General features: G+C 39.0%; 1 protein-coding gene across 6 annotated transcripts in view; it reads left to right on the forward strand.

Annotated features, from left to right (window-relative positions):
* Positions 1-15,390, forward strand: part of neto1l (neuropilin (NRP) and tolloid (TLL)-like 1, like) — a 71,644-nt gene that overhangs the window by 41,281 nt on the left and 14,973 nt on the right. For all 6 annotated transcript variants that reach the window (XR_004765008.1, XM_035415813.1, XM_035415815.1 and 3 more), the window contains exons 5-7: positions 4,878-4,919; positions 5,031-5,158; positions 13,111-13,339. Coding sequence is in view for 5 of the 6 variants with exons in the window: in XM_035415813.1 (XP_035271704.1) it covers positions 4,878-4,919; positions 5,031-5,158; positions 13,111-13,339 (399 nt within the window). In the remaining variant the exon portion in view is untranslated. The remainder of the gene's footprint in view (positions 1-4,877; positions 4,920-5,030; positions 5,159-13,110; positions 13,340-15,390) is intronic.

A 15,390-nucleotide genomic window follows, 5' to 3' on the forward strand; every position in this document is an offset into this window, starting at 1 on the left:
GCCAGCAATCTGGGGCAGTCCCACGCCTCGAACCTTGTGTTTCTATTATGGTCACCTTTTCTTTTTTCTCACTTCATGAAATGTCAATAGGGTTCTCATTAATGGACAGATGGCTTTGATGATAAACCTTCTGGGTTGGTACTAGGATTCTTTTCCCTGGCATGAAGGGCACACCTCTGGCCTCTTTGCAGAGCTGATTTATCACGGTCTCGGAAGGGGGCCTTGTTGAAGCGAACATGAAGAGACACATCAGCAGAAACAGCCACCTCTCTTCTCAGGCCCGGCTGCCCCTGTGACACGAGCAGCATAAAATTATGCTCGTTTATGTGTTTGCTCAGCAGACATCTTCACACCAGGTTATCTGCATCACATAAATCACGTTCTACATATTTTCCATTTACAGCTTGATATTTACCGTAGCAATTCTGGCTGACTACTGTGCTCAACAGCAATGTCTCACTTGGGTTTCCTGTTATATTCCCTTCCCAGTCCAAAATACCATGAATTCCCAGAAATTGCTTTTATGCCCCTGATTCAAAGTATGATATTTTTATTGCAAATTTTAATGCTCTTCTTATGGTGCATTAGCACCCTTCGGTCTCACACTTTGTCATTGCCACGGTAATAAATTAATGTCGCTCTGGATCAGGAATATTTATTGTTATGGTCTGGTTGTGTTGTGTTATATTTGTACTATTTCAAACTGTGTCCTTATGTGACATTTTTAAGTGGATGCTGGCTGCACATCTGCAATGGGAGTGATGGTGGTATAATTGCTGCATAAGTCCTTCTTCCCGGGTAATGTCCTGGTCTAAATCTCCTGTGTAGCTTTATAGTGTGAATCTTGGAAGTCTTGAGGCAGGAAAGGTTGTCTAAGTTATACAGTAAACTTTTAACCCTGACAAAAGGCAAAGTCAGTTAGCATTGCCAGAAAGTTTATTTATATATTTCCTTCCAAAGTTTCAGTCATTTGAACCATCTAAACTGCCATGCCTATAATAATACTGAATATACCTTTGCATCTTGATCCAATGAAATGAGATCACAGTAAAGGTGGTTTTGAAATATGTCCATCGTTGTTGTTCTACAACACATCCTTAGCAAGTAACATATTGGAAAAACAATCATTGTGCCCACTGTAACCTCAGGCAGCAGCTGAGGCAGATGCAAGGGGAGATGTGTTTCAGAAATCAATATCTGTCCCCTTTAAAGTGGACTGAGGTGTACTAGAATTTAATCTTCCTGTTTTTTATTTTATTTTTTAGAAAGGCTAGAAAGCTGTTGGGTGTATATTGTGGGCAGCAGATATGTCATCTCGCTAAGTTACAGCTTGGCCATACCTATACAGCACCGAGAGTTTGTCAGTCAGCGTTATCTGCAGGAATGACCACAATGACCGCAGACACTCAGCCCTTAAGAACATTAACTTCTGTACCTTCTGACCTCATGTAAATTGACAAAATTCACAAACAACTTCACAGGTCCACACAATAGAGCCCAAAACTTTTTTGCATTGTTTCCTTCTGTCTTCTTTTGCCTGCAAATCACATAAACACAAATGCCCCAGTACCACAATCTAAAATACTCCCCATTGGACATTTACCTAATACTTTTTTTAACTTTACGGTCACCATCTTTAGTTTGTGTGGAAGCCAGCTTGCTTGCTAAATAATAATTACCAAAAAAACTATTGCTTTTATAGCTGTAGTATCTTTATCTTCATTTAGGCTATATTTCTGAAATTCGTTTTCTATCATTTCACCTACAAACCCCACATAATATTGTTTCATGACTAGATATGGTTATCATTCACATTTTGCTGATTTCTTTTTATTGCAAAGGCTCGTCCCATTGTTCAAGCTTTAAACTGTATCACTTTCCACATTTTGACTGAGTTTAACGTTAGCTAGCTTGCTGACGAGTCAACAGAGTGTATAAAATTAGTACAGACAGCACCGAAATTAAGCATTGAAATCAGAGTTGCGATTCGGTCCGGTTGGTAATGTTACTGCTCCTTTGTCAACCAGTGCTTAAACATATTCTTTCTGGAGTGTTTTCATCAGCTGTTTAAAAGATTATTTTTAGTGATGTTTCTTCCATGAACATTTTTTTCTTCATATTTTAAACATGCAAGGAGATGGAATGATAACAAACCAGTATTTCTTCCAACACAAATGTTGTCTACATTGTACTTTTGTATTGTGGTTCTTAATCATGTAGGCTACCATTTCATATGCTCCCCACAATGTCCCTAAATAGTACCCTGTACTGTCGAGCACCATCCCAGAGATTTGATCTTTAAAATAAAATATTGAAAGATTATTTCAAAAGTAACGTACTTATATTCATTAATTCATGTTGGGGGTGAAGGGTTTTTGAGAGAACACGCTGTACAAATTGCTAATATATAGAGTGTATTTGGCTGATTAGCAGAAAAAAAGTCAACATTCTGCTGTTTGCTTCCTGAAAATAGACATGGGGGCAATGTCACACGTTACCTAATGGGTAGAATGTTAATCGTAGCCCTCCACCGGAGTGGTGGTATACCAAACAAATTCTGTGGAAAATGCATTCTGAGCAGAAAGTACTGGCATCCAGGTTCCTCGTGGCAGGTTGTAATTTTAGATTCTCAAGTAAATCCATTTAAAAAGACATACCTGCAGAGCAGAAAGCATGCTCCTGCTTCTACTTTCCCCAGTTATCGGTATGTTACACCCTTCACCCCACAGGTTTTCATTTGGATATATTGTCAGGGGACCGGGATGGCCATTGCGAAAACTTGATTCTGTGGTCGGTTATCCATTTTTGTGGATTTTGAGGAATGCTTTGGATTACTCTTCTGTTGGAGGATCCAGCCATGACAGTTTTAGTCTCCTGGCAGAGGCGGCTGTATTGTATTCTAAAATCTCCTTGTACATGGCAGCACAGCCCCACAGCATTGCTTATCCACCAGCATACTTCGCAGTGAGGATTAGATTTTTTTTTATTCTTGACTGTCCCTCTTTTTACACCAAATGTATCTCTGATGTTCATGGCTACAACTCTTTTTTGGCTTTTCTGACCCACAAATCTGGTTCCAATTCAATTTCCAATGATATTTAATAAATGGCAGGTACTTCTGTTTGTGGTTTGATGACAGAAGAGGATATTTTGGGGAAGAGTTCCAAATGGCTTGTTGGCATGGAGGGGGAATTTAGCCTAATTGTAATTTTGGAGAAATGGCAACCCCAAGATGCAACCAACTTCTATAATTGTCCAGTTGTGTTCCTTGGAGAGTTTTTCTGGCTCTCAATCCATCACTCCGTGTCTAGGGATAATACACTTACAGTACATCCCCTTCCAAGCAGGTTCATCACAGCTCCAGTTATTTAAAAGTAATAGTGGAGATGGAGATTTTCAGTGTTCTCTGACCTTCCCCAAGTTGATAAATGCCTAAGGGAGTGTGGCATGTGTGCAACCTCAGACGGTATTTATATCCCAGTGAAGCAAGAAGTCAATGACCACCGAAGAGTTTGAAATCTCAGATAAACTTTTAAAAGCTGAAATATAAAGGGCAATATAGCCTACTTCTTTTGTCCATAATAATTTCTAGGGTTGTTAAGAACTGTGACACGCAGGTTTTTGAAAAAAAAAAAACCTTAAAGAACAATTTTATCTCAACGAAGGGTTAGATTATGCTCATATTTTGAGTGCAAGATCAAGTTTGTAAACAGCAATGACATTTTCCCACAGTCGTTTTTGCTCATCTTTACCAAGAGTGCTAACAATACCAGAGCAGGCACTGTATCTGTCATGCATCATAATATCATGATAAGTTAGTCTAGATAACAGTGTCTAAATGGATGAAATGTAATATTGGACAACTCAATCTGTTATTACGTGTCATATTTGTTATAAAGTACAATGCACATAATGCTATCTGTATATAAACTATGCTATGTAAATGCATTCATGAACGTAGACAGAATAATTTATTATAATTTCAGATGATTAACTGCCATGCTATGTGTCACAGAAAAAATAACCTGAATCACCTGAGCCATCACAAAACAGAGATGATCTAGTGTGCTGGAGTTCTATTCTATTCTCCAAGCACCTGGATTCAGCAACAAGGTGTACAACAATACATCCCTGAAAATTATGTAAACCAAAGAAGAAGAAAAAAAAAACAGTGTACAGTAACTTAATCAGTGACAAAATTGCAGCACCATCTGTAGATCCTCCATTTAATATACACTCAGATTAACTGAGGACCTTATGGCAGCTGTGTTGTAAAATGTATGCTAAGAAGTTCAGCTGGGAGACGGGCAAGCCATTTTCATTTAAAGTTGGTGAGAACAGATGGTAGAATTGAGTTGTAAACTGTCAATCCAAATCAATTGTTTCAGCCAGCTTGCCATTGTTTTCTTGTTCTTTCTGCTATCTGCAATGACTGTTGTAGAGAGAGAAAAATCCATTCACAAATGGTGTCATTTGTATCTTTTGAGAAAGGACAATGGCATCATCCCATTGTGTTCTTACACAAACAGCAGCAAGGATTGGAATTTTTCTGCTAAGTGTTGTGTTAGCATGATGAGACGGAACATTCGGTTATTTTTAAAGGACTGTACGATTCTTGTAGGCTCAATAATGTCCTGATATTCTCTTTATGTTTTCAGACTGAAATTGAAATGCAAACCTGACTGAACTCATTAGCAGTGTTTAACAATGATTAGCAAAGATGGATAATTTGTAATCGTCATGCATTTGACATTGACACACCGCTGTTGCAGTCTTCTTTTTTTCAATTTGAGCAATGTGTTTTAGCCAAAGAGTCCAGGGCTGCCATTATGTAAATACATGCTTCTTCATTAAAAATAAATGGGCTCTCTTTTCAGATCCTGACTTTAAAGACCTTGGAGTCCCAAAACCTCTGCCCGGTAGGTATAATTTATTCTCTACTAAGTGCCATCCAAATAAACGTACCTTAGAGCTGATGCATTTCCCAAGTGTTCTCTAATCTATTGTTTTATGTTCTTCCGGTGACTCAGTTTGTGAATTTGAAATGGGAGGACCTGAAGGGTTTGTCGAATCTCAGCAAATCACCAAAGATGGCAAAGCCTTACAAACGGAAGCAGTGGACTGCAAGTGGTACATCCGAGCCCCTCCACGGTCCAAGGTCAGCGCCCTGCAGTCGTGGTCTGCTGAAATATTTGTGTGTGTGTGTGTGTGTGTGTGTCTGAGTGTTTGTGTGTGTGTGTGTGTGCGCGCCCATGTTTTTTTTTTTTTTTCATAAAAGTGCAATAATGTATCAAGTCAATTAGGTGCTTCTCACAAGTTATATGTTTTGTTATTATTCAAAATACTATTAAAAATTGCTAGGAGCTTAATAGATGTGGTGCAGTCCCTATATTTGCTAAGTGGAAAGTGTGACGGCTCAGGGCTATCATAAAGGGAAGCAGAAAGCAGGAGCTGGGGGATTATATTGAAATTGTGCCAAGAGTGAAATATTAAGGGGAGGCTTTTTCTTAGAAGAGGTCAGACAGAGTGCAGAGGAATGCAGTTGAGGTCAGAGGGTTATTTATATAGAATGGTGTTCCTGAGTGAAAGGTTTACAGCTGGTGAAATAGCTGTACCATGCAGCTTGGTTTAGGCATATCCTAGCTGCTATTGTGTGTTTTGGTTTGTTTCTCTGCTATCTGCTATATATGTTTTGTGTCAGCATTGTTAAATCCAAACATTTTCTTTCCTTGATGAGACTGTCTAGCACACAGGGATAAGGCTAATAATCCACCAGGTGATATGTCTTGAATTTAAGGTGAAGGGTAATAATTGCAATGGAAAACAAATGTAGATTCAGCCATATCAGTAGAATAACTAGGATCTTACTTACATAATGTCATCTTAAGGACTTTGTGTGTAAAAGATTTCTTTGTAAAAAAATGAATCACCATTCATAAGATTTCTCAGCATTCACTGTTGTGTTTTGCGTTGCTTCGACTTTCAGTCAACAGTCTGTTAAGATTGTTGACTAAGATGTTTTATATCTGTTTATGTTGGCTCCGAGAAGTGATGTGAATCATTTAAGAGCAAGTCTCATCAAAAAACATATTTTGTAGATGTAAATATGTCTCGAATTCAGAATATAGTTTCATAAATGATCCTGTTCTGTATTAACATTACAAGGACTTACTGTAGATGGGGAATGATGTGTGGTGTGTCATTGGAAGTAGCCTAAACAAGACCCTGGACTGATTCAGAACACGTGAAGAGCAGCGACTTGTTACAGTAAATAGACCACTTACTGTAAATGACCCTGAGAGCAGGCTGACATGCTGTTCCCACCCACTGCTTTAAATTAAATTCATTCAAATCCTAATTTACCCTCATCAGATAAAGTAGCAAGCTAACCAGTCAACCAAATGCTTGCGGCCATTGAAGTGTTGTCGCTGTTGCATCAATATTTATTCAAAGTATGAGAAGCGATAGCAGTGGATGTATTACATTAACCTAGGGAAATGACCCTCGCAATAAATATCACCATTCTTTACATTGTATATTCTTGTGTGTGGTCAGAGAGATGGTTTAACCTAGTTCGTTCTTTTAACCTGGTCGGTTTATTTATGCTTTAGCATGTAGAATCTAATGAAAATCCAGGTTTTAAAAAAAAGAAAAATAAAAGCAGTATCCAAAATGGATTATTAATATAAAAAACAATACCATTGTGCCATCAGTATTTGTTAGTCAGGACTAAATCAGCACACTGTCATTCACTGTCCAGGATATTTACAGCCAGCAGTTTCCAGCCTGGCAAGATGTTACAGCCAAACATAATTTGTCAATGACTACAGGCTGGGAGGCCATGAGTCACAACACCTCATGAACACCCACAGATCACCATTCCTCATCTGCTTTATTATCTTCAAGCTATCCGTTCTGCCACAGACAAAATTATTTGTTATTAGATAATATGTGATTTGTAATTATAGCTTGTGATCTCTTCTATAATTGGACAATATTACAGCCAGACTCTCTGGAAACAAATGAATAGACTCAAAAATATTTGTGCTTCACAATCAACCAATATTGATTGATAAAGCCATTAAGCAAATGGCAGTTAAGTCAAACTAAAGCAAGTTAAATTTTCACAAAAGTAAAGTTGGCTAAATGCAAACATTTCTTCTGGGAAATGCTATTAACAATAGCATATGCTGTATAGACATACTTTGACCTCCTGTTAATTATTGCATTAAAATCATTTTAGAAATATAATATAGCTAATATTAAAGATGGGGGGGAACTGTATAAGTTAATTGCATTTCTATAATGCTGGATAAATCAGAAATTATGCCATTTCTTAACAAATTCAATTATTTACTCTTTAAATTTCAGTAAGAATAATGTTGTAATAATGTTTTATTAACAGCAAAAGCTGTAGAGTTTAAAAAAAAATTCCCACCTCCATCCAGGTCACATAAATTTCAGCTAGAGGACCGTTTCTTCTCCACTGGATTTTTAGCTTTTTATTAGACTGGAACTTTAGGCACGTAACTTTAACTTTAGCCCTTTGTATCATATGCCTGGTTTGAATCTAGCTAAAAGCATATTTTTTTTGGATGAAACTACATTTGTCCTTGAAATGGTGCTGTGGATTGAATCCCAGCCTTCGTGAATGCCAAGGTGTTGGGAGAAATTGTCTGCGGGTTTCCAAAAAACTGGAAGCAGGTTGATACGCCTGTTGTAGCCAGCCATTTTCTTCTTGTCAAACAAGTTTCTTGTCAAACAATTTACCTTTGTTTATGCAAAACACTTTATGGTTGTTTCTTGCAACTTCCTCTGCAATTTCCTCTGTAGTTGATGAAGATGCTCTGATGTATAAGGACAGCCTGTGCAGAACACCATTCTGTTATTAAAATGAAAATTTTGTGCCCTTACTGTATGTCAGGTACTCCAAATTGCAGCATGTACTGCTTTATTAAATATTGATACCCAACTTTTATTTATTTGTTTATTTAACTTTAAAAATCATGATGCAACCCTGACAGTAGACTCCAAGAAAGAAAACTTATTGACTCTGCAGTCAAGCATGAAACCATGATGTATAATCTCAAGAGGACTCTGTGAATGAAATAGACCCTTATGTGTGAAGTGTGACTATTTCCATAGTAATTGCATGGCAATCAGTCTCTCTTGCATAGATCCACTTCCAGTTCCATTTTTCCATTTGTTTCACACGAATGGTGTGATTGTTAATAATATTGTAAATATATTGTGAATATTTGGCTGCAAATTTCATTTCTCAGACAACGTAATACCCCCATGAGTAGGTGGATATCTAAAGTCAAACTCTGTTGAACTGTTGGCATTTCGTTTTCAGCAAACATTTGCAGTATTTTCCGTGTACATAAGCTTATGCGAGTGCTGATGGTGTCCTGTCTGCTCTGTCTACTTTTGTTTTCCAGTCCTACTTTTGTGTGGAAACCTGCACTCTTTATCCTTTGATTTAAAGCACAGAAAAGGATCAGTTGGGATATATGGTTTGTTCTGAATTTATTGTCTCTGGGAGTATTTACTGCCTGTATCCGCGGTGCCTAGAAAGAGCCATTCAGTGGTTTAGATGATGAAGCTGCTTCAGAATCCGTTGCTGCCACAGCCTTATTGTAGCTCTGCAGTGTGTGGTCCCTCTTCATCCACTGGGTTATTGCACTCTATCAATCCCTTTTCCCCCGACAAATCTGCAGCTTTATTGCTTGTTGGGATGAGTAAAGCTGATTGATTTGGCTAGAGTTATGGTTAGCCGTGGCCCTCATCAATAATTACATTTCAAGTAAATAAAGTGTATTTTTACTCACTTTTTTACTCTTCTTTATTCTTTTGGCACTGTGCACAGTTTGTTTTGTGGCATGTACTGTCGTGACTCATGGTACTGTAATTATGCAGTGGCTTGCAGATGATATTACTGTTTGATATGATTTATTGCCTCGCAGATTGATTTTGGTGTTATCTGATGTCCTTCCAGGCTAGAAAATCAAACACATGTGCCCTTGCTTCAGAACTCCCCCCCCCCCCCCCCCCCCTATTAAGAAGGCTGTGCCACTGACCCATTGAGGTTCAGTGACCGAGACTGAGCTTATAATTGAAAGGCTATTGGTTCGATTCCCAGTTCAGGCACTGCAGTTGTACCCTTGAGCAAAGTGCATTGCTTCAGTACACTTTACAATTTACTCATTTGGCAGAAGCTTTTTGCTGGAGTGACTTACAAAGGTTCACATGGCTAGAGAGACACCACCAGAGCTAGAAATCAAGCATAAGTGGCAACCTCAAATTGCATGCTTCAAGATGTATATGATAAGCATATCATTTTTTTATACCCAGCTGTATAAATGGTTTGTATGGAAATATCCAATCTGTGTAAGTCACATCTGCTAAATGGCTAAATGTAATGTAACATTACTCGCAATCAGAAGCGATTGAAAGAAAAACATCTTCATTTTCCATATGTTACAATACAGTGCTTCTTTGTTTAAGAACACTACATTGGACTTCAGTGTCATAATAATGCTATCAATAATTATTATTATTGATTCACTGATCCCACATTAATGTTTAACACCTAATATTAATGTATTGATGACAGATCATAAGTAATCAGAAGACTGGAAATTAATGTATATACATTTTCTACAGATATTATGAAATGTATTGAGACTGTACATATAAACCCTTATGAAATCACAATTTCACATGAAAATTTACATTTTCATATGTGAATTAAAATATTCACTTGTGAAAAGAACATGCTACTTGTGAAATGGACATTTTCACATGTGACTGTCTATTTGCAAATGCAAATCACTGTTGTCACATGCGAAAGCAGAACACGTGACTTCAAATAGCATAGGTTACCTTTTCCCACTCTCATCTTACTGTTGGGATTATTTTTATAGTTTGCACGTACTCCTTACATTTTGAGTGGTCACATGTATTATTTGGTTTTTGAACACATGATTTCTTTCATAAGGGAAAGACCACAGATAATTACAACAGAGATTTTATTTAAAATCTAATTTCATTAACAAATTAATGTAAATCTATGTCACAATTTAACCTGCAGGGGTGCCAGAGTTGGCTTACTTTTGTTCATAGTACACTCCAAAAGACATTAAGCCATCTGATTATTGCGGAGATTCTCTTTTATTTTATAGGGAAATAAAGGTACCCATTCTTTTAACATTCTTGACACACGGGCCATAACAGATTGCGTCTGGGTTTGATTTATTTTCTGACAGAGCTCTATACTTCCATAGTATACAGCTCTATCAGAATGCAAATTCATCCTGAGCCATCTGAATACCCAGTACTCATGCAATACACTAATATGCCCTTTTCAATCCAGCTGCATGTAACATCAGCTGGCATCAGGTACAGTTTAGTCAGCAAGACCGACATGTTCTGCACCTCAAACACATCCACAAGACCAGAGTGACAACTGCCAACTTTTACAGAAGGCTGTTTCTTTGTCAAGAAGTGCCCTGGTAATGTATTCAAAGTGCCAGAGGAAAAGTACGGTCAAGTTAAAATGTACTTAAGCAATCAAGCAAAATCTTAGAGACAGGTGAGGTGAAAGAGATAAGGTGTTTGGGAAAGTTTCCAGGGGGGTTGTAATTTAGTGGACCTAGGGAGCATTAGTCCAATCCATTCAGGGTTCTCTGGACGCTGTGCGACTGGGGGTACGCAGGGGGGTACGCAGGGCCTACCAGATAGGGGAGTCTCCTAGGCTGAAGGCCAGCAGAGCAAACACTTTCTCCTTCAGGTGACGTGCAGATCCCGCTGTATTAGTCCTGCAACAGTATTCACAAGCAAAAGCACTCACCTTTGACCCTTACAGCAGCGTCTCTCTTTAAATCAGATCTAGTCCATTAAGGCCTTTTTTGAGAATCGATACCTCAAAACAAGGCTCCAGAGAGGAAGGAATAGTGTCACATTTTTGAAATCCTCATGTTCCTCACTTGTTGAATGTCTACTTTGCATCCCCTTCTCTTAAATTGTCCAAATGAGGGGGTAAAATCTGTCTCTAAGATATCAGCGCAGACAAAAATTGTGAGTATGTGAGTGTATTTCATACGTCACATTTTTATATAATAGATTGCACTCAGAAATAATTTCTAATAATTTTACTGTACATCAAGTAACTGTTCAAGGATTCTTTTTTAGTAGCATAAATATGACGTAAGTCCTTGTACAAAAGAATTTGTTTCAGAGAAGAAAATGATGAAAAGACTTGTTCATGTAATTCTTTTTACTTTTTTGTTTGCTACGAACCATTCTGACAATCCCTCTCTTTAAATGGCTGGCTGTGGGAGTATACACAATATTGTAAAGACATAAAAGCAAAGATATGAAAAAAAAACCTCAAGTAGCGCTGTGGCGTAAGACGCTGGAACCACGGTAAATATTTAGCCTTGAGCCAACAATTCAGGCCTGTGAGAAAAAACCAGAATTACTTTATTAAAGTGTTTCTTTGTGGAGAGTGCATTAGTCATCTTGGTGTGATGGTCAGTTTACCTCTGAAGATGATTCAGGGCTTTTTCTCAGTCATGAACAATCTACAGATGTTTGCACTGCATAATTTTTTTTCTTATAGTTTAATGTTTACATTAGAATGTCTTACAGCTGCATAGTTGAGTGTATTAATGTCCGGTCCCTTTGTTTTATTAGTCTTCCTGATGTTGTTAGCTATGCTTTGACATCGAAGTTTGACAAGGAGGATCGATACTTATCCGATCCAGTGCGACTTCAAGGGGTGCATTGTCTGCAAGCACATTGTTATATGGATGATGCATAATCTATCTCCGTTTGTGAATTATGATAAGCTGCCTTCACAGTGTTGTCTCATAATCACTTTTTTTTTCCAGATTTGAAAAACTTGTATTGGAAAATCTGAATGAATGCAGTTACTAGCTAACCCCCCCTGCAGAGCCACACATGTGGAGCCTTTAACTCGCCAGATGCCATGCCAAGCTCAAGCAGAGTGCCAAATCTGTGAAACGATGTGTGGGAAACATTTGCATATCTCATTTCTCCAGGATTTTTTTTTTTTTGAGCTGAATGCTATGGCTTATACACAATCATTTGTTCTATTTGAAGCTGCCTCTTGACACCCACGCCATTTAGGCTTGCTGATGTTACACTGGAGCATGTCTAAAGAATTTGTGGTTCTGAAGGAAAAGCCATTTGTGCTGGACTGTCAGTTGAGCAAGGTACAGAACAGTTCCCTGTATCACAAAGGGCAACATATAGATCGTGCTTTGTGAAAACAGTGCTGAGAAAAGGGCAGGTCAAAGTTGTGTCTGCTTTTAGCCACCACATGCTTCTGCCCGTCAATCCTGCCAATACCAAACTGACACTACAGTGTCCTTTCGGTCTTTGCATTAGCGCCATTTGTCTTAAGGAATTAAAGCATTGCATTCCCTTGTCATGATTGAGTGCAGAGCGCTCAATTAAATGTTATGATCGCATGCCTTAGGCTATGGGCTGGAACCAAAGCTGTTATTGTTTGCCATTCCGGTGTAATATACTAATGGTAGGCTTAGGTATAGAATACTGTCAAGTGTTGTAGCTTTGCTGGACCAAGCCAGAGGGTTGTCATTACCATGCATTTAGTACTGTATGTCACTGTATTTCGGTGCTGGGGGCTGTGTGGGTGCTCAGGTGAGAGTTGCACTTACCTGCATACAAGCGTTTGGTGGGGTTGAAATAAAACACCTTTCATCCTTCGTGCAGGGGGGGATAGTGTTTTGATGATTCACAAAACGTTAGTGGGAATTTTGTTTTGGTGAGTTCCTCAGATGTATCATGTCTTTCTCAAACCTAATCCCCAGTATGCAGCAGCTAAAAAGGGCTTTATTTTCATAAACCTTTTAGGATGGTCACATGAGATGGCCTCAAATAGTCTGATCAATGCTTTACAAATGTCTGTGTAGTACAGTGTATGCTCTTGACAGGAAGGTACCAATACCAGCAGTGGAAAATTGGATTTTACAGGAATTTAAATATGATTTAAATATGGGTTGAGAGCAAAATAAAACTTTTTCTCAGGACATTCTCCCTTTTTTTCCCGCCCATTTCCAGATCTACTTGCGGTTCCTGGACTACGAGATGCAGAACTCGAACGAGTGCAAGCGCAACTTCGTGGCGGTGTACGACGGGAGCAGCTCGGTGGAGGACCTGAAGAGCAAGTTCTGCAGCACGGTGGCTAATGACGTGATGCTGGTCACGGCGCTGGGGGTAATCCGTATGTGGGCAGACGAGAGCAGCCGCAAGAGCCGATTCCGGATCCTCTTCACCACTTTCCAAGAGCGTAAGATATTTAATGAGCCCCTTCTCTGGCAAGGCAGATTAACCGACACCTGAGGGACATTCTGCTCATTGGAGGCATTAAAAAACAGTGGCTCTGAAAATAAAAGCAACTGAACCATAGGTTAACTTTACAGGAGCCTATTAAGGAAACATAGGCATTGCATTTATCAGTGGCTGTTTATGGGTTTCCACTGGCAGGATATTGTGAAAGGAGGAATCTCTGCTTGGCATGCCGTTATGGGGGGATTTTCAACAGCCATTATTCTAAAAAAGACTGCTATAAAAACCAAATCTCACAAATACTGAATGTGCTGTATACCAACAAGGTAGCTGCGGATGATGGCACAGTGAGAGAACTGAGGAGAGAAATTAATTAAACCTTAAAAACCTTTTGCATATTAGAAAGAATCTGATATCAGCGTGCTTCGACTTTAGCCTTGAGTGACACATTTAAGCAAGCTTTATATCTTGCACATCTATTATTTCAGAATTCTCTTAATCGAAAGGATGACACACACATACACACGCAATGGCTAAAATATTTAAAACTTGATTATGGTTAGTTTTGATGGCATGCTATAATTTAGTTAAAGAACCTCTCACCAAAGCAAATTGACTTATAAATGAAGTATATAGCAAGAAAGATCAACATTACCAGTTCTGCCATTTTCAGTGTCCAGCTAGAAGGCTAAGTTCACATTAATTTGTCTAAATTGGAAAGGTTTTGGATAGCTGTTATGCTTACAGTTCTGGAATTCTTCATCATTTTAAGGTAAATGTGTTATGTTGTACTAAGGTAAAGTACTACATCTATGTTGTAAAGAGTAATGTGTCCCTCTAGGTTTGAGCCTTCCGGGTATTCCCAACACACTAGCTCCTCTGATTAATCTAGTGAATGCAATTTGACTGCATTGGTCCTCCAGCGCAGTAACTGCAAACCTCAGCTGGTGAATCGCATATTGAAATGAAGTAGCAGATGGTGTGCACCCTCCCAAATTTAACGTTTTCACTGACATCTAACCTTCATCTTTACTTATCTAACCTCACCAGTATATTACAGCCATCTAGTGCAGTGGAACCTCCTTGCAGTAATGTTCAGGGCAGGAGCTGTATTGCCAGGTGGATATACACACAATAGTTACTTTATTTATTTAAACACTTAGTTTTAAAGTTTAGTTTTAATAATTAACATCTCAAACTGTGCATTTTCTTCAATATAATTCCCCCTATATATGCACCATCCTAGCAGTGAACTCAAATGGCTTGTAGGTCAAAAAAGGTTTAAGCATTGTACAACTTATTATAGCGAACCATCACCGTACTATTTATCCATTACACCTGTTGTGTTTGGCTGCATAACTACAGGAACGGGGTGATCACATTCTCAGATATTTTTATGGACCCTGGATGAGCAAAGGCTTGAATCAGTGGTCACTCCTGGGTCTGTGATCTGAGGAAGCAGGCAGACCAGTGATCCGACACTGTGGGCCTCCCTGCTCTGGACATTGTTGCATATGGGAGCCTTGCATGGTGCCGATGAGGAAAAAGGGGGTGGTCAGTGTGCAATGTAAAGCACTGCATGTGGTGGAAATCATCATTAGAGCGGAGGGGATCAAACAGCAGGCCCCTCTAATGGCCGTGCGGCCTACAGCCCAGCGGCGCCATGTAGCCGCTCTCCCAGGACTCCCGCAACACCCCCGTCTGCCCAGACGCATCATAGCGAATTCAGCTTCAGCTTTGAGATAATAAGGAAAGAGCAATCAGCCCTTTTTCCACCACGAGATCCCTTTTTTGCGCCGTACATTCTGAGCTATAAAATGCAGGGATTGAATGGCTGTTTTTCTCATTTCCCATAGACCGTAATCAATGAGTAGTTCTCTGAACCGGAGCGATAACTGTATGGCTGCTGCTGCGTGCTATAAATAGACAGTGGCGGTAATGGAGTTCTTATGAATTTTTCAGAGAATAGTATAGATCATTGGACTTGACGTTATCTTATAGGTACATTATAGGGTTCAAACCACTGCCTGTTTCTGCCTGTATGCATGAGCA

The sequence above is a fragment of the Anguilla anguilla genome, chromosome 4 (assembly GCF_013347855.1).
Source record: "Anguilla anguilla isolate fAngAng1 chromosome 4, fAngAng1.pri, whole genome shotgun sequence".
In the NCBI taxonomy this organism is placed as follows: domain Eukaryota; kingdom Metazoa; phylum Chordata; class Actinopteri; order Anguilliformes; family Anguillidae; genus Anguilla; species Anguilla anguilla.